General features: G+C 39.1%; 3 gene segments (V, D, J or C); all 3 read left to right on the plus strand.

The window, feature by feature from the left end:
- Positions 1 to 7,128: 7,128 nt before the first annotated feature.
- Positions 7,129 to 7,679, plus strand: LOC130882865 (Ig heavy chain V region PJ14-like). The segment is given in 2 exon segments: positions 7,129 to 7,174; positions 7,258 to 7,679. Coding segments are annotated over 2 exon segments (468 nt in total).
- Positions 7,680 to 14,339: 6,660 nt separating this feature from the next.
- Positions 14,340 to 14,741, plus strand: LOC130882525 (immunoglobulin heavy variable 3-74-like). The segment is given in 2 exon segments: positions 14,340 to 14,385; positions 14,482 to 14,741. Coding segments are annotated over 2 exon segments (306 nt in total).
- Positions 14,742 to 24,314: 9,573 nt separating this feature from the next.
- On the plus strand, positions 24,315 to 25,846 carry LOC130883027 (immunoglobulin heavy variable 3-21-like). The segment is given in 3 exon segments: positions 24,315 to 24,360; positions 24,464 to 24,784; positions 25,845 to 25,846. Coding segments are annotated over 3 exon segments (369 nt in total).
- Positions 25,847 to 26,281: the final 435 nt, after the last annotated feature.

Below are 26,281 nucleotides of genomic sequence, written 5' to 3' on the forward strand. Positions count from 1 at the left end.
GAATTTTCAGAGACATTCAAATACATCGAGTAAGTGATACCTTATTCTATTGTCATTGATTGAATGTGGACTTACCCTAAACATTTCCATCTTTTTCCTGGCAAATCTGCACAGTGTGACTCAAGTATTTTTTGTTTGTTAGGAGTTGGAAACCCAGCCAGAACCAGGAAAATGTTCCTGAGTATCCATTTCTATTTCTACTAAGAAGCAGAAAACAAATGTCAGTTACTGAAGGGGAAATGGAAACCTCCTATGCTTCCCTTTACACTGTGAAATTTCAGTTCACAGGACAACACATAACTCAGGGAACACAGGGTCATCCAGAGTGGATGCAGGAGAGAGAGGGTACTGGATGTATCAATATTATCAAGCTATATTATGAACGAACATGATATTTTAATTATAAAGAATGATATTCAAATAATATGTTGACATACATATATTTGCTTTAGTATATATGTCTTTGTGTAGGTTTTCCTCTGTTGTTATATGTCTGTCTGAGTCTATGTCTGGGAGTTTGTATTTGCTTAAGAGAGGTACATTTTCTCATACTATGTTAAAAGTTTACATTACTGAGGTTACCTCTGATTCCAGTGCCCAGCTCAGTTGTCAGTTGCCCTGGGAGACTTGGACTAGGGGATTGACTTCACAGCTGGGGCCTCCCTTTCCATTATAAAGGCTCTAAGCACAACCCAGATCCACTTTCTGCTTCAGATCCAAATTGACCATCAGAACACCAGTGATGGAGAGCACAACTCAATAGCCCCTGCCTTCCTCAGTTCAAAGGGTTCCAGACAATGAGTTTTTCATGTCACAGTACATTCTTATTTTTTACCATTTCATTCAAGTATGTGGTATTGAATATAAATAGGGAGATTCCTGCATGTTCTATGAATCTTTACATTACATGATTATTTTATTATTTAATGTACTCTAGATTGTGGATGGGAGACACAAGCTGGGAAGGAAGTTTCTTTCCCCTGGCCTCATTTTATTTCTTTGGTTTTATTTGTTCTTCCTACTCTACATTCTGGACATTGGTATTCAAAATATTGATCCTATACTATTTTTCTGCTGTGTTAAATGCAGTCATAAGTACTGGTTATCAAGTAGAACTTGGAGAGATTGGTGTTTGTTTTTTAATGTTTTTAACATTATTTTCTGATGTAAAATGTGATATTTTAAAGAATGGGAGGGCTAGGCTAGCTCTGAGTTATAGTACTTGCATTCCATCTACAAGGTATTAAGTTTAAGAATCAAGTTCAAACTAAAAAGAAAAATATCAGAATTATATACCAAAAGATATAATTTCTCACATTAACACACTTAAAACAAGCAATCTTATGAATGACTGGAGAAGGAATGATAATTCCTAGAATAGGAAGGGCAGAAGAATGTTTTGGAGTGGGAATAAGTATACAGTGAGTCAGATGAGTCTTGCTCTTGCTTTGCATAACAATCAGCTCTACCTAGGTCTGCAGCTTCCATTACTTGCTTCTAAATAACTATAAACTAAAAGCTCAACATATGGAAAGGGAAATGTTTGAATGAATGGAAACACTAATTATCACAGTGTATGTTTGCACATGTGTGTAGATGCCACCTGTTGATTCTGAGTGTATTCCTCAGTTGACATCTACCTTATTTTTTGAGGCTCTCACACTAAACCTGAAGTTCAGGAGGGTCAGATGGAATAGTTGGATAGCAAGATCCAGAGAAGCTCCTTTCTCTGCCTTACCAGTTCTGAGAATATAAGGATAAATCATCAGCACCAGCATCAGAGTTAAATGCTGAAAATCAAACTGAAACACTCATTCTGTGAGGCAGGCACCTTACTACTGAGCCATCTCCTCATCCCTGAATTGTTGCACTATTCATTGTAAAGATTAATAAAAAATATTGTAAACTATAAAACAAGCATATACATTATATAATAAATTTTAAAAGGAAATATATTTTCAATTCTGGATTTTCAAAACATTTATTGTCGATATAAAAATGAATGCCATGAGACCGGTCCCAAAATTAGCTGTAAAACTATGACGGTTATGGAGTTGGGCAAGTTGTAAAAGAGGAAATACATGAAAAGAGATGAGGGAAGAAAATAATGATCAGAACTTATAATATGAAAGAATTATTTTAATGTTTTAAGAACTCTGTATGATATGTTTGGGAGTGAAGGTGAACACCTTTGATTCAATCATCAGACAGTAAGATGGTTCAAAATCAGCTTGGTCTACATAGTGAGACCAAGTCAACCAGAGTGGCCCTGTGAAAAAGACAAGAAGAAAGAAATTAAGCCCCTCTGCTTATGAATAAATATTTCTGCATGTGAATGTGGTAGTGGTAAAGGTTGTGGTGGTGGTGGTGGTGGTGGTGTGTGTGTGTGTGTGTGTGTGTGTGCAAGTGTGTGTATGTACATTTGAGTGTATGGTATGCATCTGTATCTGTGTGTGTGTTTGCATGTGTAACTGCATCCATAAATGTGACTGTTGAGGTGTAATAATATTTGTGACTGTGTCTGTAAGTGTTACTCTGTGTGAGTGTGAATGTGTGTGTTGTGGATTATGGCTGTACCTAAAATTGTAACTGTATTGTGACTATGGTTGCAGTTGTTCATACTGTCTCCATTCCCATCCCCATTCTCTCATCAGAAAAAAATTTTAAATATGCCAGTCTGTTACCTACTAATGTGGTCAGCAACATGGAAAGGAAAGTGTTTGTGTAATCTTAAATATTACTGACAACTGTGACAGAAATTAGGACCTGAAATCAAGACAGAGACCTGAAAGTGGGAAGTGAATCAAAGATCACAAATAAACTCAATTTATAGACTTGTTCTCCATGGTTGTGCAGCCTGCTTCCTTATTCAATGCACAAACAGCACCTGCCCATGGATGGCAATGTCTACATCTGTCTGGGCCCTCTACATCAGTTATTAATCAAGAAAATGACATCACAGTCTTGTCTGCATACTAATCTAATGTGCGTATTTTTTCCAACTAAGGTTCCTTTTTCCTTAATGACCCTAGTTTATTTATTTATTTTTTATTACTTTATAAATAATACCAAACAAGATTTCCACTTCCTCTACTCCCCTCACTTCCTTCCTGCTCCCCAACACACCTTCCCTGCTCTCCCTCCAGCCCTGAATTAAGGCAAGGTATCCTGCTCTGTGTGAAGTTCAAGACCCTTTCCCTACATCCAGGCTTAGGAAGGTACGTATCCAAATAGAATAGGATCCCAAAAGCCAATACATGCAGTAGAGACAAATCTCAGTGCCATTATCATTGGCTTCTCAGTCTGCCCCAATTGTCAACATTCAGAGGGACCAGTTTGATCCCATGCTCTTTCAGTCCCAGTCCAGCTGGATTTGGTGAGCTCCCATTAGATCATGTATACTGTCTCAATGGGTGGACCAACCCACTGTGGTCCTGACTTCCTTGTTCATATTCTCCCCCCTTCTTTTCTTCAACTGTATTTTGGGAGCTCAGTCCAATGCTCTGATGATGGATGACCATAGTTTTTGTAATATAAAAAGTTTTTGACCACCATACAAGTGGACAGGCTGGATTGTTAATTCTACATGATCATTAAGTGAGTATCCATCTACCCCCTTTACATAACTAAACAAATGACTGAATAATCCCATTAAAAATTAGGATACACCTCTCAAATAGAATATAATAATAAATAATGTGTGACTTTACCAGGAATGAATTCCCTTTGCAAATTCTCTTTTCCCAGTGACTTTTTTCTAGAGAGTCTCATGGAAAAAGAGAAACCCAAGGAGTAAGAGAGTATGGAATATGGACACAAAATTTCTGTGGGAGTTTAATGAAATGGACCCACATAGTATCAAAGGGACTGACACTTTTAAGATATGTGGCATTGCAAGAGTGGGCATGGCCTGAATGGGGGAAATGTGTCACTGTGGAGGGTAGGCTTTGAGGTTTTCTATGCTCAGGAGGCTGCCCAGTCTGTAAGTTGACTTCTTGTTCCCTGCAAGATGTTAGACTCTCAGCTATTCTTTTTTTTATTATTATTCTTTTTTAATTAATATTTCCACCTGCTCCCCATTTCCCATTTCCCTCCCCTCCTCACAAATATTGCCCCCTCCCCCCACTCCCCTCTCCCTAACCCCACTCCTCTTCTCCACCCCCCACACCATTCCCCCTCCCTCTCGATACTGAAGAGCAGTCCAAATTCTCTGCCCTGCGGGAAGACGAAGGTCTTCTATCTACATCCAGGAAGGTGAGCTTCTAAACAGGCTAAGCTCCCACAAAGCCAGTTCATGTATTAGGATCGAAACCTAGTGCCATTGTCCTTGGCTTCTCATCAGCCTTCATTGTCCGCCATGCTCAGAGAGTCCAGTTTCAACCCATGCTTATTCAGTCCCAGACAAGCTGGCCTTGGTGGGCTCCCAATAAATCAGTTCCACTGTCACAGTGGGTGGGTGCATCCCTCGTGGTCCTGATTTCCTTGCTCATGTTCTCCCTCCTTCTGCTCCTCATTTGGACCTTAAGATCTCAGACCGTTGCTCCAAATTGAGTCTCTGTCTCTACCTCGATCTATCGCCAGATGAAGGTTCTAAGGTGATATGTAAGATATTCATCAGTATAGGATAGGGTCATTTCAGGTTCCCTCTCCTCAGTTGCCCAAGGCACCAACTGGGGACATCTCCCTGGACACCTGCGAACCCCTCTAGAGTCAAGTCTCTTGCCAATCCTAAGATGGCTCCCTTAGTTAGGATATATATTTCGCTGCTCCCGTATCCACCCTTCCTATATCCCAACCATCCCAATCCCCCAAGCTCCTCCCATCCTCCCCTTCTCATGTTTCTCATCACATTTCCCCTTTGCCCCATGCCACCTCACCCTCAAGTTCCCAGTTTTTGCCCTGCAATCTTGTCTACTTCCCCTCTCCAGGCGGATGACTATAAGATTTTCTTTGGGTTCACTTTCTTATTTAGCTTCTCTAGGATCACTAATTATATGCTCAATGTCCTTTATTTATGGCTAGAAACCGATTATGAGTGAGTACATCCCATGTTCCTCTTTTTGGGTCTGGGATACCTCACTCAGGATAGTGTTTTCTATTTCCATCCATTTGCACGCAAAATTCGAGAAGTCATTGTTTTTTACTGCTGAGTAGTACTCTAATATGTATATATTCCACACTTTCTTCATCCATTCCTCCATTGAAGGGCATCTAGGTTGTTTCCAGGTTTTGGCTATTACAAACAAGGCTGCTATGAACATAGTTGAACAGATACTTTTGTCATTTGATGAACTGAACAGAGAATTCTTAACAGAAGAAGTTCATATGGCCAAAAGACACTTAAGGTCATGCTCAACCTCCTTAGCGATCAGGGAAATGCAAATCAAAACAACTTTGAGATACCATCTTACACCTGTCAGAATGGCTAAAATCAAAAACACCAATGATAGCCTTTGCTGGAGAGGTTGTGGAGAAAGGGGCACACTCATTCATTGCTGGTGGGAATGCAAACTTGTGCAACCACTTTGGAAATCAGTGTGGCGATTTCTCAGGAAATTTGGGATCAACCTACCCCAAGATTCAGCTATTCTTACAGCACCATGACTTCCTGCACGCTGCCATTCTTCCTGCCATGAGGAGAATGGTCTGAACTTCTGGAGCTGCAGGAAAGCCCCCTAAATTATGTGGTTTCCTTATAACAGTTGTGGTCATGGTATCTTCTCACAGAAATGGAAACCTAACTTAGACATTATCTCTGAAGTATCTAAGAACAAAAAAAATTGAATGAGTGGATTTATATCTAGTTCCCCAATATAATATAATAAATGTGCATTTATTTCTGAGATACTCCTTCCCAGATAATTGTAACCACAATGAAATTATCAAACAAACCCAAGAAGAAACATACTAAGAATCATGTCTGAAAAAAGCTTTTTATAACTCTGAAGCATTCAAAAATATAGGGAACATTGAACTGATACTGTACATGATCATCAGTGCTTTCACAGGATGGCTATCTCCTTAAAGGCAAGAGCAGGTGTACCATAGCAACTCACAGTAAAAAGTGAAAAGACTATGCATAAAAAAATAATGGACATGAATTGTGACATCTCTAAGGCCAAATTAGATATATATTTCCTGAGTCTTGAATGAACAGGTTAGTTCCAGCTCTGCACTTCTCTTCCCTCGTGATTTGCATTAACAAGACACAGGGTTCTCCATGTCCATATCTGCTTTCCAGTTCTCTTCGTGTCACCACTTAATGTTCTCTGTCTTGTTATTACTTCAGTGAACATAACCCGCAAACATGGCTGCATGCTTTTGCTTTTTATGAAGTGTTATGAGTAGCTGAGCTTCCCGTAACTGACCAAAGCCACAGTCATATTTAGGAACATTGAATTGGCTACAAACTGAGAAGAGTAACAGAGAAAGATATGAAAGTACATGGATAGACTGACATAAATCAAGAGGAATGAAAACTAGTGTCCAGGTAGGATGTTCCTAAGTGAGAAGGTGAAATCTGAGACTAATAAGATGGGATCCAAATCAGTCCCAAATATTTCCTTTCAGATAAACATGTGAAATCACATGTATGAAATGTGTGTGAGTTGCTTCCTTACAAGTTATTTCCTGAAAAGTTATAAGAATGAGACAATTGCACAGATACCAAGACAAAGAATTTTAAGTAGTTCCTTAAACAGGATTTCTGATCACCAACAGTAACAATATCATTTAAATTCTCTGCTGGAAGTTACAGAGATACATAAATCCATTGAGAACCTGGTATCCTCCTCTGCCGTCACTGAATGAATGTGGACCTAGTTAATGTAAACACTTCCATGTTTTGCTTCTAAGGCATGTACTGTATGACTCATAATATTCTCTGTTTCTCTGGAATTGTAAATCCAGACAGCATCACAGCAATGTTCCTGATGCTGAATATTGAGTACCACTAAGACACACAAACCAAATCTCAGTTTCCTGGAGGAGAAATTGGAAACATTGCCTGTGCTTCATTTTATGCACTCTGGGACCTCCCCCAATGCAAAACAGTCCCCAAGCTCAGAATGAAATCCAAGGCCAAACTGAGAGGCCCCATCTCCTTCTGACTAGAGCCTCCAACACAGCATGGCTGTCCTGGTGCTGCTCCTCTGCCTGGTGATATTTCCAAGCTGTAAGCACTTCAGGGTTTCAGGAAAGGGACCCAGGTTTTTTATCTATGGGTTATTAACTGATGGTGATGCTGCTTCTTCCTAGGTGCCCTGTCCCAGATACAACTGAAGGAGGCAGGACCTGGCTTAGTGCAGCCCTCACAGACCCTGTCGCTTACCTGCACTGTCTCTGGATTCTCATTAACCAGCTGTAGTGTACACTGGGTCCGCCAACCTCCAAGAAAGGGTCTGGAGTGGATGGGAGAAATATTGGGTGATGGAAGCACATATTATAATTCAGCTCTCCAGTCCCGAATCACCATCACCAGGGACACTTCCAAGAGCCAAGTTTTCTTAAAACTTAACAGTCTGCAAACTGAGGACACAGCTATGTATTACTGTGCCAGATACACAGTGAGAGAACTCCAGTGTGAGCCTGTACAAAAACCTCCATATGGAGACACTCATTACCAGCAGGAGGTATTGGGAACCAACACTGTCTCCCAAAACCAGTATGTGGTTGCTTAATAAGATAAGAAGTTCTAGACTGTGCTGCATGAGAATATGTTTCAATATTAGAATCCGTGTTTTCCTCTTCCAAACACAAATAAGAAAAAAAAATTCTCTAGAGGCTACTCTTCACTGTCATAGTCTAATAAACTTCCTATTTGTTCAAATACTGTAACAAATAGCTTTTCCCACAAGACCTGTAAGAAAAAAATCTCCTTCTTGTTATTAGATAGAATGACATATAAAGTTGTATGCTTCACATACACACACATATACATACATATTCACACATTTTATTATATATTCAGATATTTTAAAGGAGTCAGCAGTTATGACACTTGTTGGATGTTAGGTTCAGTTATAAGCTAGAGAACTTTAAAAGAGCTGTAATTTGTCCTCTTTGTTTTTGCACCTTGATAGAGAATCCACAACTTCCCTAGTTTAAAGTCATTTTCCCACAACACCCTGGAAACTGAAATACCCGTAGTTTCCTTCTACACCAAGAAGCTCCCATAGAAGGATAGTACTGATTATCGCTTTTGACAGAACCCATTTCATGCATTTGTGTCTTAGTAAATTAGCTTTCCCATCAAACTTATAAGCAGTGGTTTCTCAGGCTAAATGAATAGTTATTTTTTGGGGGGGTCTGTCTAACTTTAAAACTGACATTGTCCATATATGCAAACAGTATGTGTTTGTATTAACTTTGGTCAACTTCTGTATAACTCATTATTTGGGATAATCAGTCCCAAGTAACTGATTAATCTTCCACTCTATGCTGTCCAAAACATAATCAGATTTCCTTAATTTTACTTTTCCTAAGATGAGCTTCTTAAGTTGCATAGGGTAAGTGGTCATCTTGTCCTCTTGATGCCTGGCTATTACTGATACAAGGCTCTCCATATTCATGCAGATTGGTTTTGTATTTCAACTATTGAGAACTGAGCTGCAGCAAACATAACAGGGAAGGATGCCACTGCTCATGTGCGCATTCGGGAAGCAACTCAGAGGTTCAGACAGCATACTGTTCTTGCAGGAAAACAGTTTCAATTTCTGGCACCCACAATTTTAAGGCATACCTACCTGTAAGCTAGAGAACCCATAGTCTCCATTTGTCCCCATGCACACTACACTACTCACATAATTAAAAACAAAATATTTCATTTTCTCATCCACTGTTAAGAGAACCCAAGGAAGGCAGGACCACGAGGGGTGCACCCACCCACTGAGACAGTGGGGCTGATCTATTGGGAGCTCACCAAGGCCAGCTGGACTGTGACTGAAAAAGCATGGGATAAAACCGGACTCTCTGAACATGGCGGACAATGAGAGCTGATGTGAGGCCAAGGACAATGGCACGGGGTTTTGCTCCTACTTCATGTTCTGGCTTTGTGGGAGCTAGAGAGTTTAGATGTTCACCTTCCTAGACCTGGATGGAGTGGGGAGGACCTTGGACTTTCCACAGGGCAGGGAACCCTGACTGCTCTTGGGGCTGGAGAGGGAGGAGAAGAGGAGGGAGGAAGGGGGAGAGGGGCGGGAGGAGGGGGAGGGAAATGGGAGGCGGGGAGGAGGTGGAAAATTTTTTTTCAATAAAAAAATAAAAAAAAGAAATAACCCTATAGCATTATGATCACTGTGAGTATTATTTATCAATAAAATTTCCATGAATGTTTAAATAACAAAAGAGAACCCAATGTGAGTGTTCCATAATTTATATGAAGCTTTGATACATAGAGAAAATTTCAAAAAGTATTCCTCATGTGGATTATTGAATATTGCTTTTGAAATACCACTACTTCTTATAAAAGGTTAGGACCTTTAACTCCTAAATTTTTGTCTCATCCAAGATATCAGTCTCGCCGGGCGATGGTGGCGCACGCCTTTAATCCCAGCACTCGGGAGGCAGAGGCAGGCGGATCTCTGTGAGTTCGAGACCAGCCTGGTCTACAGAGCTAGTTCCAGGACAGGCTTCAAAGCCACAGAGAAACCCTGTCTCGAAAATCTCTCTTATACAATATCTTCTTGTATCCCATGGTATTGAAAATAAGCACAAAGCATATATCTGTTAAATTTAACAGATAATTGAAATATAAAGATCTTCATGTTGTTATTGTCCACCTGTGAGACAACCTCCAACTGCTCCATAAGCCTGGGCAATGGAGACAACATCCTAAATCTCTTTGCTGACACTCACCAATGGGAAATCCTAAAATCTCCACCTACTGTCCACAACCTGGAGCACTCTGACAAGAATCCCTAGCACAGAAATACTTGTATTCAGAATGAATTTGAAGATGTGGATACTCGGTCCAATTTGCAGGCTTTATCAGAGAAGACCATGCTGTAAATATTGGGCTGCAATTTGGTCAAGGTTAGGCACCAGTTCTCATGTTTTCCTGATTCTCAGAGAGTTTAGAGAGAGTCCTATTTATTCATATGAGACAAAGTTATCCAGAAAATTTAAATTATAATATTTGGATTCTCATTGCTAAAATATATTCCGTTTCTATTAAATATGTAAGATATAACATTTTGTGGTTATAAATTTTGTAACTGCTACCCCCTCACTTTTCTCAACAAGGAAGCTTCTGCATGTTATAGCTTAAGATGACTTTAATGATTCTTCATTTGTCATCTAAAATATATTTGAAACTTTTATTTTTTGCCATGTTCACTTGAATTTTATCATCATATTTTCTCCAATGTATATAACACCTTCACAATGACTGCACCTGTAACTGCTGCTGTTTCAGAAAGTAATTGTGACTCCACGGTTCCTAGCCAGCCCAGGTCTGAGTCAATCAGATCCAAACCTGCCACTTCCACAAAATGTAATTTGTAGGTATATCTCTAATATTCTATATACCAATAAAGACTCCGAAACCAGAAGCTGGGCTGGCAACTCACTAGCTTGGAGAGTCGTGGAGCTGATATTTACTCTTCATCATGGTGTCAGAATTGAGAGCCTTCTACTACTCCATCAACTCAAAAATGATGGACACAAAGTCACCTCTTACATCTTCCTATGCATCTCTGTATCTGTACAAATATAGTTCAGTTCTCAAATCTTGAGTCGCCATCAGCAAGGACACCTCTTAAAATGCAACACTCTGCACACTGAGGGCACAGACATGTATTACTGTGCCTGACACACAGTGAGGGAAATCCAGTGTGAGCCTGCAGAAAGCCCCTCTTCAGAGGAGCATGGAAACGGGACTGGATGTAAAGGACCAACAGGAGTTCCAAGACCATTAGGGGTCACTTCAGAAATATGGAAGTTATAGACTATGCTGCATAAACTCTTGCTTTAATTTTAAAATGTGAGGATTTTTCTTTCTGTCAAAAAGGTCCAGTTGAGGTCCCTCTCAACAGTTGAAGCCTATAAAGCTTCCTATTTTTCCCAAGCTAGAACCAATGGATCATACCTACAAATCAAATCATCTGAGCTATACATTTGTTTCTTCTTGTCAGACAGATTGACATATAATTTTATATGTGCCATGTATTTACATATACCTTTCCACTTAATTCCATTCAATACATTATGTGTGTGTGTGTAAATGTGTATTTCAAAAGGAGACTTAAGTTAGGACACTTGTTAAGTGTAAGTTCATTAAGTATGCTTAGGAAGTTACAGTAATCTGTAATTTTTGGAATATTTTGTAGACATGATAGAAAAAACTATTTGTAGCCTGAATTAATGTTCCTTTCACAAAACATCTTGAAAAGTTAATATTCATTCTTTTCTTATCCTAAACCACCAGGGCTTAGAAGTGTTCACTTCATTATCATTTCTGACAATTCAAATTTTTATGTATTTCTCTCTTTGTAAAATTTATATTTCACATCAAAATACAAAGGACTGGTTCCTCTTCAGATGTGTCCTGAACCCCGAGATCACAAAATTCTCAGCCTCCAGTTTGCATGTTTCACCAGATGTCAGCTCCAGTCCTTGTCCCCTCTATCATCAGTGTTTATCATGGACAGCTTCAGTGACACAAGCAGTGAGTGTTGAAGATTCGGATAGATACAAAAGTGTCTAGATTCTTAGAATCTTGATATCAGGACTATAACAATGAATTGAATAATTCCACACAAAGCAGAAAGCAGCTTCTTCAGTTCATGTTACCCAGGGTGAGGCTGAGGATCAGAATTCATGACTGCTGGGGACTAGGTATGAGCAGGGAGAAAGTTTTAAACAAATAAACAGCAGGTGTCTCATGTATGAGCTAGACAAGTGTCTTCAGAGAAGTCATGTTGACTGTGGGTTAAATGTTAATGCATGACAGACTGGGGGCAGGTTTAAAAAGGAAATGATATTCTTTTCATCTGAGGCATCTCCTAAAATTCAGGTAGTAACACCAATAGTGTGTGATGAAACTTCGGAGACGACATTGACAACATTCTTAGAATCCTGACAGAAGAATACATAACCGTGAGTTGAATAACTCCACTCAATGTTGAACTAAAAGTTTCCACTGTCATATTTTCCTGGGTCAGTGTGAGGATCAGCATACATGGCTGCTCCTGAAATGGATAAATAGGGTAAGATTTTAATGAGTTTGTTGGACCTAAAATATGTCAGAACCAATACCACTATTCTAATACCAGGTTTATACTTTTGACCAAGAATATCCAGAACATTTTATGAAAGCCTACCAATATGAATTAAAAGGCTTCACATATTCACATTAAGGTAAATAAATTAATAAATAAATAGGCATAGGCAAAATTTTTCCTCTGGAGTAGAAAAGAAGTAACAATTGTTTATAGAAATGCCCTTGGTTTTCTCTTCTCTTCAGTATGTTCTCTGATTCATTCTAGATAATTTTAAAGAAAAGAGGATACCAATATGATACACATAAATGTATATGTATATATATATATATATATATTATATATACATATATATAAAATCTGACACCAGAATAACTGTACCTGCAGCATGAGCCCTGAAAGGGTAGGGAAAGAATGATATATTTCCCCTAATTCTGATTGAAGATGGGGTATTTTTACCTAAGGGTAAAGTAACAGCTAACTAAATGTGAAAAAAAGTATTTTAAAAATCATGTATAGGATTATATTCAAATAGATTTTTATACATCATTGAAGGACTCCACCAGTTCTTAGCTGGATTGAAAGATGGTCCCAGATAAAGTTGCCTACCAAGTTGTTTGATATTTACCAATATTCTTTAATCATTTGCTTTCTGAATTTTTCTTTTAACCCTCAGCTATACAGTTTTTACTAATTTTCTTTATTCTTTCAGTTTAGGATCCCTATATGCAAAGTTTTCCACCCAGCTCCTCCAACAACTTCCAAACATGGGTCCCTAACAACCGTATACTTAATTAAGAACTTAAGAACAGTTGCTTAGTAAGAAGTAGAATCAAGGAATTTTCAGCTTTATCTGTACCAGGGTTTTGGCTGACTTGTCCCTATTTGGGGTTAGACAGACAACAACAACCATTATGAATCCATGATTGTGATATCCATGTCATGTCCAGAAGACAGCATTTCACAGCACCCCTCCCTGTGCTCCACTCATTACATTCTTCCCACCTCCCCTTCATCAGTTGAGAATTGGAGGAACTTGAATGATACTGGAATCTTATATCATACAACATATTGAAGATTGGGAAGGACATTTTCTGCCTTATAGAGAATACAGACTGTGTGTTTGAAACTTCTGTTGTGTAGGCTTGGAACTAGAATGTAAGTCAAGACAGGAAAAGACATCTTAAGTGAAGGACGAAGTTAAAAATCACAGGGTAATACAAGGGTTTTCAAAGGAAAAGTTGGGTGTAGTGAGAAAGAGTTCCTGAGTGGGTAGAAAGCAAAACATGAGAATTTGCGAAAACAAAAACAAAACCTTCTGAAAATACAAAATTGATGCAGAAGTTTTGTGTTTGGTTATAGACACTTATGAAATGCCCACATTATGATGAAAATATAAATATGCAGAAATAAAAGTGAATTTAGACAACATGAAGCCAGCCATGTGTTGCCTGGTATTGAGGTGGAAAAGGCAGAGTGGGAAGTACAAAGTGATCATAGGGAGAACTTAAGGATGCAGACAACTAAGTGCTGAAAATACAAATATGTTTCCACTAAGAGGAAGACAGACAGAACAAGAAATGTATCATTTGCAAAATTCCATAGGGCGTATGATAGCACCTCTTAGAACTGAGTAGAATTCAAAAAAGTTTCAAGTGTTCCTGTCAGGATTCACCTCAAGAAGAAGCCATGCCAAGCAGAAACAGAGGGACAAACAGAGCTTATATCTAGAAACACAGCTTTGTTTGGAGGTTTTCTATTTCATATTGATCCTAAAGATACATGACAGTGTGGAAATACAATGTTTTCTATGCATATGGGGAAAAGGGAAGTAAATAAAGTATGGTGAATCCCTAACATGGAAATTATGTACACAAAGCTACATTAATGCTTCAGTATCATTAACTGTCATCATTGTATATGATGTCTTATACCTGCTCGGAGTACTGCCTTCTGGCCAGGTCCAACTACAGAGCCTGTTAAGGCAGGAAGATATGCAAATATGGCTTCTTTTGCCCATAAAAACCAGACCTGTCCTGACCCTGCAGCTCTGGCAGAGACCTGTCCTGAATTCCTAAGTCCTCCCAGTTGGGGTTCAGCACTAAACACAGGCCACTCACCATGGACTTAGGGCACATATTGGTTTTATTTGTCCTTATTTTAAAAGGTAATTCATAAAGATGAGAGGCTGTGTATTGTGTGCACATTAGAAAGAAAAAAATGTCTTTGTCAGTTTTCTAACCTGAATTCTTTGTGTTTACAGGTGTCCAGTGTGAGGTGCAATTGCTGGAGTCTGGAGGAGCCTTAGTTCAGCCTGAAAAGTCCCTGAAACTCTCCTGTGCAGCCTCTGGATTCACTTTCAGTAGATACTGGATGAGCTGGGTCCACCAGGCTTCAGGAAAGGGGCTGGAGTGGGTCGCATATATTAATACTGGTGGTGGTAGCACCTCCTATGTGGACTCTGTGAAGGGTCGGTTCACAATCTCCAGAGACAACGCCAAGAACACCTGTACCTGGAAATGAACAGTCTGAGATCTGAGGACATAGCCATGTATTACTGTACAAGATACACAGTGAATGAATGCTACTGAGAATTAAGACAAAAACACCTCTGTGGAGAACACAGGACCAGCAGGGGGCGCGGAGAGCACTTAGAAATCTGGGTCACAGAACAGCCTGTTCAGAAAAACATGGAAAACTGAACTTCTCTGTGTCTGCACTTCCTTTCCATATCACACTTAGGGATTTTCTCTACAGTTATAATGTGTAGTAATCCTTGAATGATCAAATGTTTATTCTAATTTCTGTTTCCTGTTGTGTTGTGTGTGCTGATTTATTATAGTGTTTCTCCCTATTACCCTTTATATCATTGTGTCTTTCTCAATCTCTCTTGCTCTCCGTATGTGTGTGTATGTGTATGTTGACATATGACGCAAATCTCTAAGAACCTGTAACACTTGTTTTGAGACAAATTCTATCTCCATGGGCCTGGATCTCAACCACTGGATTGTCTGATTTTACAGTTATTCGCAGTGATTTCTTAGTCTCCACATTACATACATGGTATACCTGGTTTGATATCACACCCATTTTTTTCTTCCTTCCTTCCTTCCTTCCTTCCTTCCTTCCTTCCTTCCTTCCTTTCTTCCTTCCTTTCTTCCTTCCATTCTTCCTTAGTTCTTTATTTATTATTCACTTATGTATTCTGAGTTCTGTGTTTAGAACTAACTGAAGGGTTCTTGTGTGTCAAAAACTTGATTTTCACAGCCCCATAATAGCTGCTTTTTAAATATAGGATGTCCTTTACCTGAACAAAATTCAGATCATCATACTGAGCTAGAGTGATCATGTCTTTTGACCTGCATCAGTTCCTGAAGAAGGCAAAGAAGATTAAAACCCTAGGTGACATAGGGAACTCAGAACCACAAGTGAGTCTAGAGGACTCTATGTTTGTCTCCATGAACACTACACTACCCACACAAAAGTAAATGCCCCTAATTAAAACAGTATATTTTTTAAAAGTTCTCATCCAATTCTGTGATTTAGTCCAATGATCTATTTCTTGTGTAGTTTATGTAAGACCTTGATTCAAATGGTAATTTGAGTTTTCAACAACAGTATTTATTATTCAATATGAGAAGTCCCATCTCCTTCTCACTGGAGCCTCCAACAGAGCATGACTGTCCTTGTTCTGCTCCTCTGCCTCATGAACTTTCCAACCTGGAAGTGTTTAAGGAAAGAGACCCAGGTACACCATGTTTGGAATGTATGACCGATGATTATATAGCTTGTCCCCAGGTGACCTGTTCCAGGTCCAGGTGAAGGAGTCAGGACCTGACCTGGTTCGGCCATCACAGACCCAGACCCTGTCTCTCACCTTCACTGTGTCTGTGTTCTCATTAACCAGCTGTCATATACACTGGGTTCATCAGACTCCAAGATAGGGTCTGGAGTTCATGGGAATACTATGGTATTATGAATAATTCAGTTCTCAAATCCTAAGTCACCATCAGCAGGGACACCTCCAAGTGTCAATTTCCTTAAAAGTGAACAGTCTGAAAACAGAGGGCACAGCCATATATTACTCTACCAGACACAGTGATGGAACTCTAGTGTGAACCTGCACAAAACTTTCCTACATAGACCTTGGGATGTGCAAGCGGTACTAAGAGCCAAAAGAGACTCCCCAGCACTAACACAAATCATTTCAGATGCTGCCCAAGACACACAGTGGGTGGATGTTACTGTGAGCTCAGACACAAACCTCCCTGCAGTGAATTCAGGACAAACAGAGGGCACTGAGAACACAGAGAGACCTTCGCATACAGTAATGGACTCCTTCCTCTTTGTCTGGACTGCTTCTTCATATCACATTCAGGTATTCTCTCTACAGGTGTAGTGTATAGGAATACTTGAAGTGCACAAAGGTTTATTCATTCAAATTTATTGATTCAAATTTCAGTTTTCTGCAGAGATGTGAGTCTGTGTGTTTATTGTTTATTATAGTATTTCTCTAGACCAATATCTGTATTTGTATGTATCTGTGTGTATATTTGTGTCTGTGACTGTGTCTATCTGTCTGTGTACATTTTGTCATGAGATTTCTTTCTCTGTAAATATACAATATACATGATAATTTTGAAATGAATTCCGTCACTGGTCATGGATCTCAACAACTGCCTAGACTGGTTGGCCAGTGAGTTTAAATGATCATTCTGTCTCCACTTACCATATATTTGATTGTTAGCTGACTAATATATCTTCTGATTTTTGTAATTACAGAGTACTAAACAAATTTCTTTGGTCTTGTGTGATTAGAGTTTGAACAACAGAGCTTTTTCAAAAGTCCCATTGTAAATGTATTTTTTAATATAGTATATACTCTCACTTGAACAAAATGCAGGGCATCACACAGGGCAGAAAATTCTTTTTTTTTTTTTTTTGAGACAGAGTTTCTCTTTGGCTTTGGAGCCTGTACTGGAACTAGCTCTTGTAGACCAGGCTGGTTTCGAACTCACAGAGATTCGCCTGCCTCTGCCTCCCAAGTGCTGGGATTAAAGGCGTGCGCCACCACCGCCCGGCCTCAGGGCAGAAAATTCTGTATGAAGAGCAGGATCAGATACTGAAAAAGCAAAAATCCCTGAAATTTTGGAATTCTAGACTCAGTGCAGAAACTAAGTAAGACTCTAATTTAATCACTATGTGGGATTCAAGTTAGAGCCAATAAATTAACCAGGCAGGGTCAGTGACACATGAAGCCCAATGACCTTCACACTGACCGTTATCCTCATGCAAATTATGAAACCCACTAACTCAACTGTGCTGCTTCTAATGAAATGTATGTGAGGCTCCAGCACTGAGGCTGTGAGAAGAATGTATCTAGTGACCCTTACTGAGGTTCGCTTATAAGCAAACATATCCTATCCTGCTTGTGGGTACTGTATCTTTTCTTTGCTTCTTTTCTATGGATCTGTTAGCATTTAGATTTTGTATTTCCAGCATACTTTAATGAGTGCAATGAATTTTCTGTTAACATAATTATTTCTTTTCTTCCCTCCTATCTTCTGTGTATCTAAGTGATATTGCTGCTCTGGGGAAATAGCATGAAAATGGTTCTCTGGTCATCTGTTCAACCATTACACAGAGATGTGAAAGAAGTAGGCAAAAACCAGGGCAATTTCTCCAAAGTGATTGTACCTTCTCTGTACTGCTCTGCCATCATCAGGTCCATCCACACATGTGAGGACAATGTTTCTAAGAAAGAATGGAGACTTTCCTTCACAACACAGCTTCACAGATTCAACAAGAGTGGTAAATGACGGAGTAACTGAAAACTGTTATGTGGAAAGATTTATGCCTGAAACTTGCAATTTTTGCAATTTCTTCTCAATTTCTAACAGGTCTTACTTAATCAACTCTAAAATATTTGATAGTGGATGTCTTCTGAGAACCAAAGACAGAAGATTTTACAATTTGTTAACATTTGCAAAGTAAATGTGTCTAGTTGGAGAGCAGTAGACAGGAAGAACACTCCAGAACCTGAGGAGGTAAGATGTAAGACTGAAATACTAAAGTAAATAAAAAGGGAAGTTTTGATGGAAGTTCCTGTCTTGCCTGCTCCCGCACTCAAACAGTCCCCCCAAAATACACAGAGGTTATGTTAATTTAAACTGTTTGCCCTGTTAGCTCATGATTATTATTAACTAGTTCTTTCATCTTAAATTATCCCATAATTCTTGTCTAAGTTTAGCCACATTGCTTGGTACCTTTTCTCAGTAAGGAATTCTCATCTTGCTTCCTCTCCATCTGCCTTATGACTACATCTCTGTCTTTCCTCCTCTCAGAATTTTCCTACTCTGGTTACTCCACCTATCCCACAGTAATCTGCTTTTTCTCTTTTCAAATCAAGAACCCTGAAACTAATCTTCTTGGTAAAGCTTCTTTCTGACCACTATCAATAATAATTTGTAACAAGCACTCCAAACAATGACAAACATTCATAATCCAAATTTTGGTAGCAGATATAGTTTTCCAGGCTACTTCCTGATGATTGGGGCACTTACAAACTTATGTGGACCCAAGGAAAATATAGGATTATGGCCAAGACTGGCCTAGAGAATTCTATGAGGTTGGATCATCAGAGTCAGCAGTCTTGAAGATATTCTGGATGTAAAACTTAGAGGAAACTGCAACAGAGCTGTTATAAATCATTGGATCGTATCCACTCCTATTTTTGATTTTTCAGGAGACTTTCTTGATCAAATCTTAATTGTCTTAAACTAGAATGCACCTACCAACTCTTGCACCTATCCTATCCAAGATAGGTCCCAAAAGCTGCCTGAGCTGTTTACAAGACAAAGATCCTCATTATGTGACCCATTTTCTTGACGCTCAATCCCTGAGCAATGGAGACCCAGAATGTGTGCTTAACTCATATGAATCACAAATGTTTACCTCACTACTAATTTTCACTGGTCATCTCGGTTCCTTCAAGCTTTCATTCACAGTATCCTAGTGAAAGAAAGGAGGCATCAGCAGGTTGTCATTTCACAAGAGTCTATGAAAAGCACATATTTGACCAAAGTGAATGGTCCACGAATTTTGTGTTTCTAGTTTTCAGATCTGTGAGTGATGAACTAAATTCAGCATATGCTTATTATTCTCATTTCCTGTGTGCTCCTAGAGATTCAGAGTGGGAGCTTAGCCTGTTTGGATGCTCACCTTCCTGGATGTAGATAGAAGACCTTCGTCTTCCCGCAGGGCAGGGAATTTGACTGCTCTTCAGTATCGAGAGGGAGGGGGAATGGTGTGGGGGGAGGAGAAGAGGAGTGGGGATAGGGGGAGGGGAGTGGGGGGAGGGGGGAATATTTGGGGGGAGGGGGAGGGAAATGGGAAACGGGGAGCAGGTGGAAATTTTAATTAAAAAAGAATAAATATATATATATATTTCTAAATAAAAAAAACAAAAATAGAAACAAGTATCTGATGAAGAAGGAGACTCCTGCTGTGACCACACTCTGAGTTGATGTGCTCCCAAATTATACCAGAGGATTCTACATGGGCTGAAAGCTTCAGTTTCAGTATATTAACCAAATATGGGAACCTTATGCAGGATCCACAACTACACTGGCAAGAACCATTGGGTTATAACACTGAAACCTCAAGTAAGTAGACTTTTCTGTGCTTTCAATTTGTCATTTCCCTAAAGAGCAAACATGTTTGGAACACAGTTCCAACATTCTGTGCTGATATCAGAGTAGCTCCTGTCTCCAGGTTCCTAGACTGCTTGATTACCTCTCGTAACTCCCTGTTATGATGAACAGAGATGTAGAATTGTAGTCAAATAACAACTTTCCTTCCCAGGTTGTGTGTCTAAAATATATTACAGCAACAGTAACCCAAATTAAGACAGCTTATTCTCCTGCAGACATGGCAGGTAGTCTTTTTGATAAAAGCCCAGGATCAGGGTCTTCTATCATATCTTCCCTGGCTACTTCATGTCTGAAAATAGAAAGTGGTTCTTATTTTCAGTAACTTTATTAAATTACTTCTTGTTAGAACCTTCTGAGAGACAAAATGGAAAAAAAAATGCATTGCATATGTGTTTCAATAAGGAAAGTATGCATCCTTTAAGATAAATGAGAGAGGGAGGTGGGACTCTCAGTACTACAAACCTTCCTGATGTAGGAGATGTTGGGGATAATTGAATGTTTCTATGCTTCTGAATTTATTTATAAAGAATTTTAGCAATGTAAGAAAGCAGTCCTTAGGACACAAGTGTCCCAAAGGATTCCAAGACCAAGGTTCTGTCTCTGCTTCAGTGTCACTGCAGAGTTTCACTCAATGAATGATAATGCCAATGAAGTTTATTCAGTACACAGTCACCAAATATGTTTGACACTCTGTATAGAAACAATAGAAACAAAACTGAGTCTAGAGTGCATTTAATGCAGGCTATGTTTAAGATGACTTCATCTCATCAGTGAAAGAAGGTCAGAATGGAAAACTCAGGATCACGTCCAGTGATTAAAGAGGGAGTGGTCTCACTGATTTGATGGGATGAGGACTCTGCCAAGATGATCAAGATGATCAAGGCTCTCACTATAATGTGAGAACACTTCTGTCATTTGTTACTCTCATACAGAGCATGGTCATCACATCCTCACTGATAAACATTGTAAAAAGCAGTTTATCGACTCTTCTATCTACCATTTGAGAATTTAATGCATATTTGTCTCAGTGATAAATATTGAAAAGTCTCATGACTGATAGAATTATTATAATCCCAAATACAAAGCTCTGATATTCTTAGATTCCATTTGACATTCACAATCTAAAGAAATGTGTCTCACAGTTTAGATTAGCACAATTATTTCATGGGACTCTCATATGGACATTTCAATGCATTTGTGTATTGGTTGGTAATGTTTGCCCACTTGAAATGCCATATTCTGAAGTCTTTGAAAAATTTGAAGAATCCCTATCCATCTGAAACTAACATGACTACAAGTTTGACTGTTATAGATGACTCTCTATTGACCTATATTACTTAATTACACATTACATTTTTCAGTTCTCTATATGCTTTTTCTTACTGTGACCCATTTAGAGGTCCTTTATGTCTGAATCTGACCTATTGTATATCTGTAATACTTACTTTGAGAAGCACTTTTTAAATAGCTAAGCACTTCTTATAAACTTAAGCTACGCCATTCCTAGGGGAAAATAGGCACTGCCCACTTGCCCCAACCAGTTTGACATGGCAGAACTGGTGGTTGTCTCTAAAAGCCATGCTCACTGCTCCATTTCTAGCCACACAGCGAGTTTAAGTTGCCATTAAGCAAGCTGTAGCACTCTCACCAACGCTGTGACCTATTTTAATGCTCCATAGCCGGACATCCAGAAAGAGTCAGAAGTTGCACTGGCAGCACAACCCAGAAAGCCTGCATTTCAAAGCCATGGTTTTTCTACTCACTCTGAATCAGGAAAACCTCCCTTAAAAGAGCCATGCCTCTGCTTGCTTTGAGCAAGCAGAGCCAACTCAAGAAAATGCCACTACCTAACCATGCTTAACTCTGTTCTTTTGTGTCTAGGATTTCTTTTAAAGTTTTCTTAGGTTTTACACACATTTAGTTTATCACATTGGCAGGGCAATTTGTTGGAGGATACCACTTTTCAGAATAACAAGCAAGTCAGTCTTTGTCTACAGCTTCCATGATTTGCTTCTAAATAGCTACAAAGTTCAAGAGAGGGGTAGGGAAATGTTTGAATGAATGGAAACAGTAATTGTCACAGTGTATGTTTGCACATGGTTGTGGACATCAGAAGTTGAACCTGAGAGTATCCCTCAGTTGACATCTATCTTATTTGTTGAGAGAGTCTCACACTGAACCTGGAGCTTGGAGGTTCAGGTAGAATGGTGGGATGGCAAGTCACAGAGAGTTTTCTGTCACCACCTCCCCAGTTATGGGTATGCCATCACACCCAGATTCATAGTGAAGTGCTTAGAATACAACTAAGGTACTCAAATTAGGAGGTATGTGTATTAATCATGAGCTATACTATCAGTCCTGAATTTTGTTGCTATATTTTGTGCACATTAATAAAACATTTTAAACTATAAGACAAATACATGCTTTATATAATATTTTTTTCTATGATAAAACATATTATCAATTATACTTTTAAACCATTTGTTTTCTGTTTAAAAATTAATGCCATGAGGCTGACCCCTTAAATCACCATAAAGCTCTGCCTTTTATGGGATTGGAAAAAGTTGGAAAAGAGGAAGGACCTGGGAAGTGATGAGGTTAGGAAATAACCTCATCTGTGTATACAGATGACCTTGAATTTCTCTTTTATTCTCTTCTCTTCTCTTCTCTTCTCTTCTCTTCTCTTCTCTTCTCTTCTCTTCTCTTCTCTTCTCTTCTCTTCTCTTCTCTATGTCCTCTGATTCGTTATAGACAATTTCAAAGAAAAGGGAATACCTAGAAGACACACAATGTATAATCTAACACCAGAATAACTGTTCCTGAGTATGAGCCCTGAAATGGTACGGCAAGAATGATGTTTTCCCCTGATTCTGATTGATGATGAGATATTGTCATCTTACAGTAAAGTAACAGCTAACTAAATGTGAAAAGATATTTTACAAATCATTTATAGGCTTATCTACGAATAGATTTTTCATACATAATTGAAGGACCCCACCAGTTCTTAGCTGGATGGAGGATGGTCCCAGATAAAGTTGCCTACCAAGTTATTTGATATTTACCAATATTCCTTAATCATTTGCTTTCTGAATTTTTTAAGCCTCAGATATACAGTTTTTTACTAATTTTCTTTATGCTTTCTGTTTAGGATCCCTATGTGTGAGGTTTTCCACCCAGCTCCTCCCACATCTTCCAAATTTGGGTCCCTACCAACCTTATATTTACTTAAGAACGGTTAGTGATGCCCATATCTGCATGTATGTAAACCCAAAGACTACAACATAGGAGATGTACCAGTGACAATAACATAAAAAATGACTATATATCTTGTCTTGAAAAATATATTTCCAACTGCTCCTCAATAAGAAGTACAACCAAGGAATTTTTGGCCCCATCTGTATCAGGGTTTTGTCTGACTTGGCCGTATTTGGGATAAAGAAATCTTGAGTAGAGGACAAGAGGGAAAAAGCACAGGGTAATACAGGGGTTTTCAAAGGAAAAGTTGGGTGTAGTGAGCAAAATGGACTGAGTGGTTAGAAAGCAAAGCATGAGAATTTGGGAAAATAAAAACAAAGCCTCTGAAAACACAAAATTGATGCAAAAGTTTTGTGTTTGGTTATAAACACTTATTAAATGTTCCCATTATGATAAAAATATAAATATGGAGAAATAAAAGGGACCTAAGAAGTCAGCCATGTGTCGCCTGGTATTGAGGTGGGAAAGGCAGATTGGGGGATAGAAAGTGATCATAGGGAGAACTTCAGGACATGAACAACTATGTGCTGTAAATACAAATATGTATCCATAGCAATCACTGAGAGGAAGACAGACAGAACAAGGAGTGTATCATTTGAAAAATTCTTTGTGGCATATGACAGCACTTCTCAGTACTGAGTAGAATTCAGAAAAGTTTCAAGTGATCCTATCGGGATTCACCTCAGGAAGAAACCATGTACAGCAGAGACAGAGTGACAGACTGAGTTAATATCTAGATACACAGCTGTGTATAGAGCTTTTAAATTTCACGTTGATCCTAAAAAGACATGACAGTGTGGACACATAACATTTTCCATGCATATGGGGAAAGGGGAACTAAAAAGAGTGTAGTGAATTCCTAACAAGGAAAATGTTTAAAGAGAGCTACATTAATGCTTCATTTTCTATAACTCTCACCTGTGTATATGATGTCTTATATCTGCTCTGGTTCCTGCGTTCTTCCAGATCCAAATACAGAGTGTGCTATAGCAGGAAGATATGCAAATAAGGCTTCTTTTGCCCTTTAAAACAAGCGCTGCCCTGACTCTGCAGCTCTGGCAGAGGAGACCAGCCCTGGATTCACAAGTCCTCCCACTCAGGGGTCAGCACTGAACACAGGCCACATACCATGGACTTAGGGCTCATATTGGTTTTCTCTGTTCTTATTTTAAAAGGTAATTCATAAATATGAGATGCTATGTGTTGTGTGGACATGAAAATTAGAAAAAAAATATTCTTCTGCATCAGTTTTCTTACCAGAATTCTTTGTGTTTACAGGTGTCCAGTGTGAAGTGCAGTTGTTAGAGTCTGGTGGAGGATTAGTGCAGCCTGGAAAGTCCCTGAAACTCTCCTGTGCAGCCTCTGGATTCACCTTTGGTGACTATGGAATGCACTGGGTCCGCCAGGCTCCAGGGAAGGGGCTGGAGTGGGTCGCATACATTAGTAGCGGTAGTAGCTACATCTACTATGCGGACGCTGTGAAGGGCCGGTTCACAATCTCCAGAGAAAATGCCAAGAACACTCTGTACCTTGAAATGAGCAGTCTGAAGTCTGAGGACACAGCCATGTATTACTGTGCAAGAGACACAGTGAGTGAATGCTACTGTGAGCTCAGACACAAACCTCTATTTGGGGAACACAGGACCAGCAGGGGGCGCTGAGAGCACTTAGAAATCCAGGTCACAGAAGAGCCTGCTCAGAGAAACATGGAAGACTGGACTTCTCTGTGTCTTCACTGCCTCTCCATATCACACGTAGTGATTTCCTATCCAGGTATAGTGTGTAGTAATCCTTGCATGACCAAATGTTTATTCAAATTTCTTTTTCCTGTTGTGTTGTGTTTATTTATTAGTGTTTCTCCCTGTTTCCTTTAATCTCTCTGTCTACCTACCTCTGTCTCAGTCTCTCTTACTCTCACTCTTTCTCTCTTACTACTCTCTGTACATGTGTTTGTGTTTACAGTGAAACATTTCTCTAGCAATCTGCACAACTTGTTTTGAGACAAATTCTATCTGAGGGCCTAGATCTCAATGACTGGATTATCTGATTTTCCAGTGAGTCCCAGTGGTTGTTCAGTCTCCACATTCCCTATATGGTATACCTGGTTTGCTGCCACACACATTTCTTTTGTTTTCTTTTTTTTTAGTTATGGATTCTGAGTTCTGTGTTTATAACCAGATGAAGGGTTCTAGTGTGTCAAAATCTTGATTTTTCACAGCCCCATTATAGTTGCTTTGAAATTTAGGATGTGCTTTTACCTGAAAAAAAATGTAGATCATCACACTAAGCTAGAGTAATCTTGTCTTTTGACCTGAATCAGTACCTGAAGAAGCCAAAGAAGATTATAAACTTTAGAAGACGCAGGCAGCTCAGAACCACATGTGAGTCTAGAGGACTTTGTGCTCTCTTTTTGACTCTATGAGCACTACACTACCCACACAGAAGTAAATACCCCTAATTAAAACAGTGTATTTTTAAAAAGTTCTCATCCAATTCTGTGATTTAGCCCAGTGGTCTAGTTCTTGTGTAGTTTATATGAGACTTTGATTCAAATGGTTATTTTTAATAATTATATTTCTCATATTGAATAATAAATACTGTCATAGAAACCTCCCTACCCCCTGTTAAAAGTTATAAGATTGTATTTGTCATCCAAGAGAACAGTTTAATTTTTCTTTCCAAGGAACTCTCCTTTCTCTCACTTCTCTAAGTTCTGAGTAAGGAGGTTAACAGATAGCTCTAGGAACCCAGAGTTGAGAGGTGATATTCTCATGATCACACATTATTCTGCCCTCCATGCTCTGATTGGGATGCTTTACCTTGACCTGGGCATGTGGGCAGAAGAGGTAGCATAAAGCTAACATTTCTAACAACCACAGAAATGGATCTTAAACTCAAAAGAATTGGTTGCCTGTAACCAATGATATGAGTGCCATTTACCCAAGGAAAGAATGACACCAAGTGTTATGGGAATGGAGGAAAGGGATGCCTGTGCTGTGGAAATGGATAGTGGTTCTATTAAAATCTGAGGGCCCCACAGAAAATTACACAAGATGCTGTGACCCTGTAATCCTGCTTCCGGATGAGCAGACAAAA

The sequence above is a fragment of the Chionomys nivalis genome, chromosome 10 (genome assembly GCF_950005125.1).
Source record: "Chionomys nivalis chromosome 10, mChiNiv1.1, whole genome shotgun sequence".
NCBI classification, from domain to species: domain Eukaryota; kingdom Metazoa; phylum Chordata; class Mammalia; order Rodentia; family Cricetidae; genus Chionomys; species Chionomys nivalis.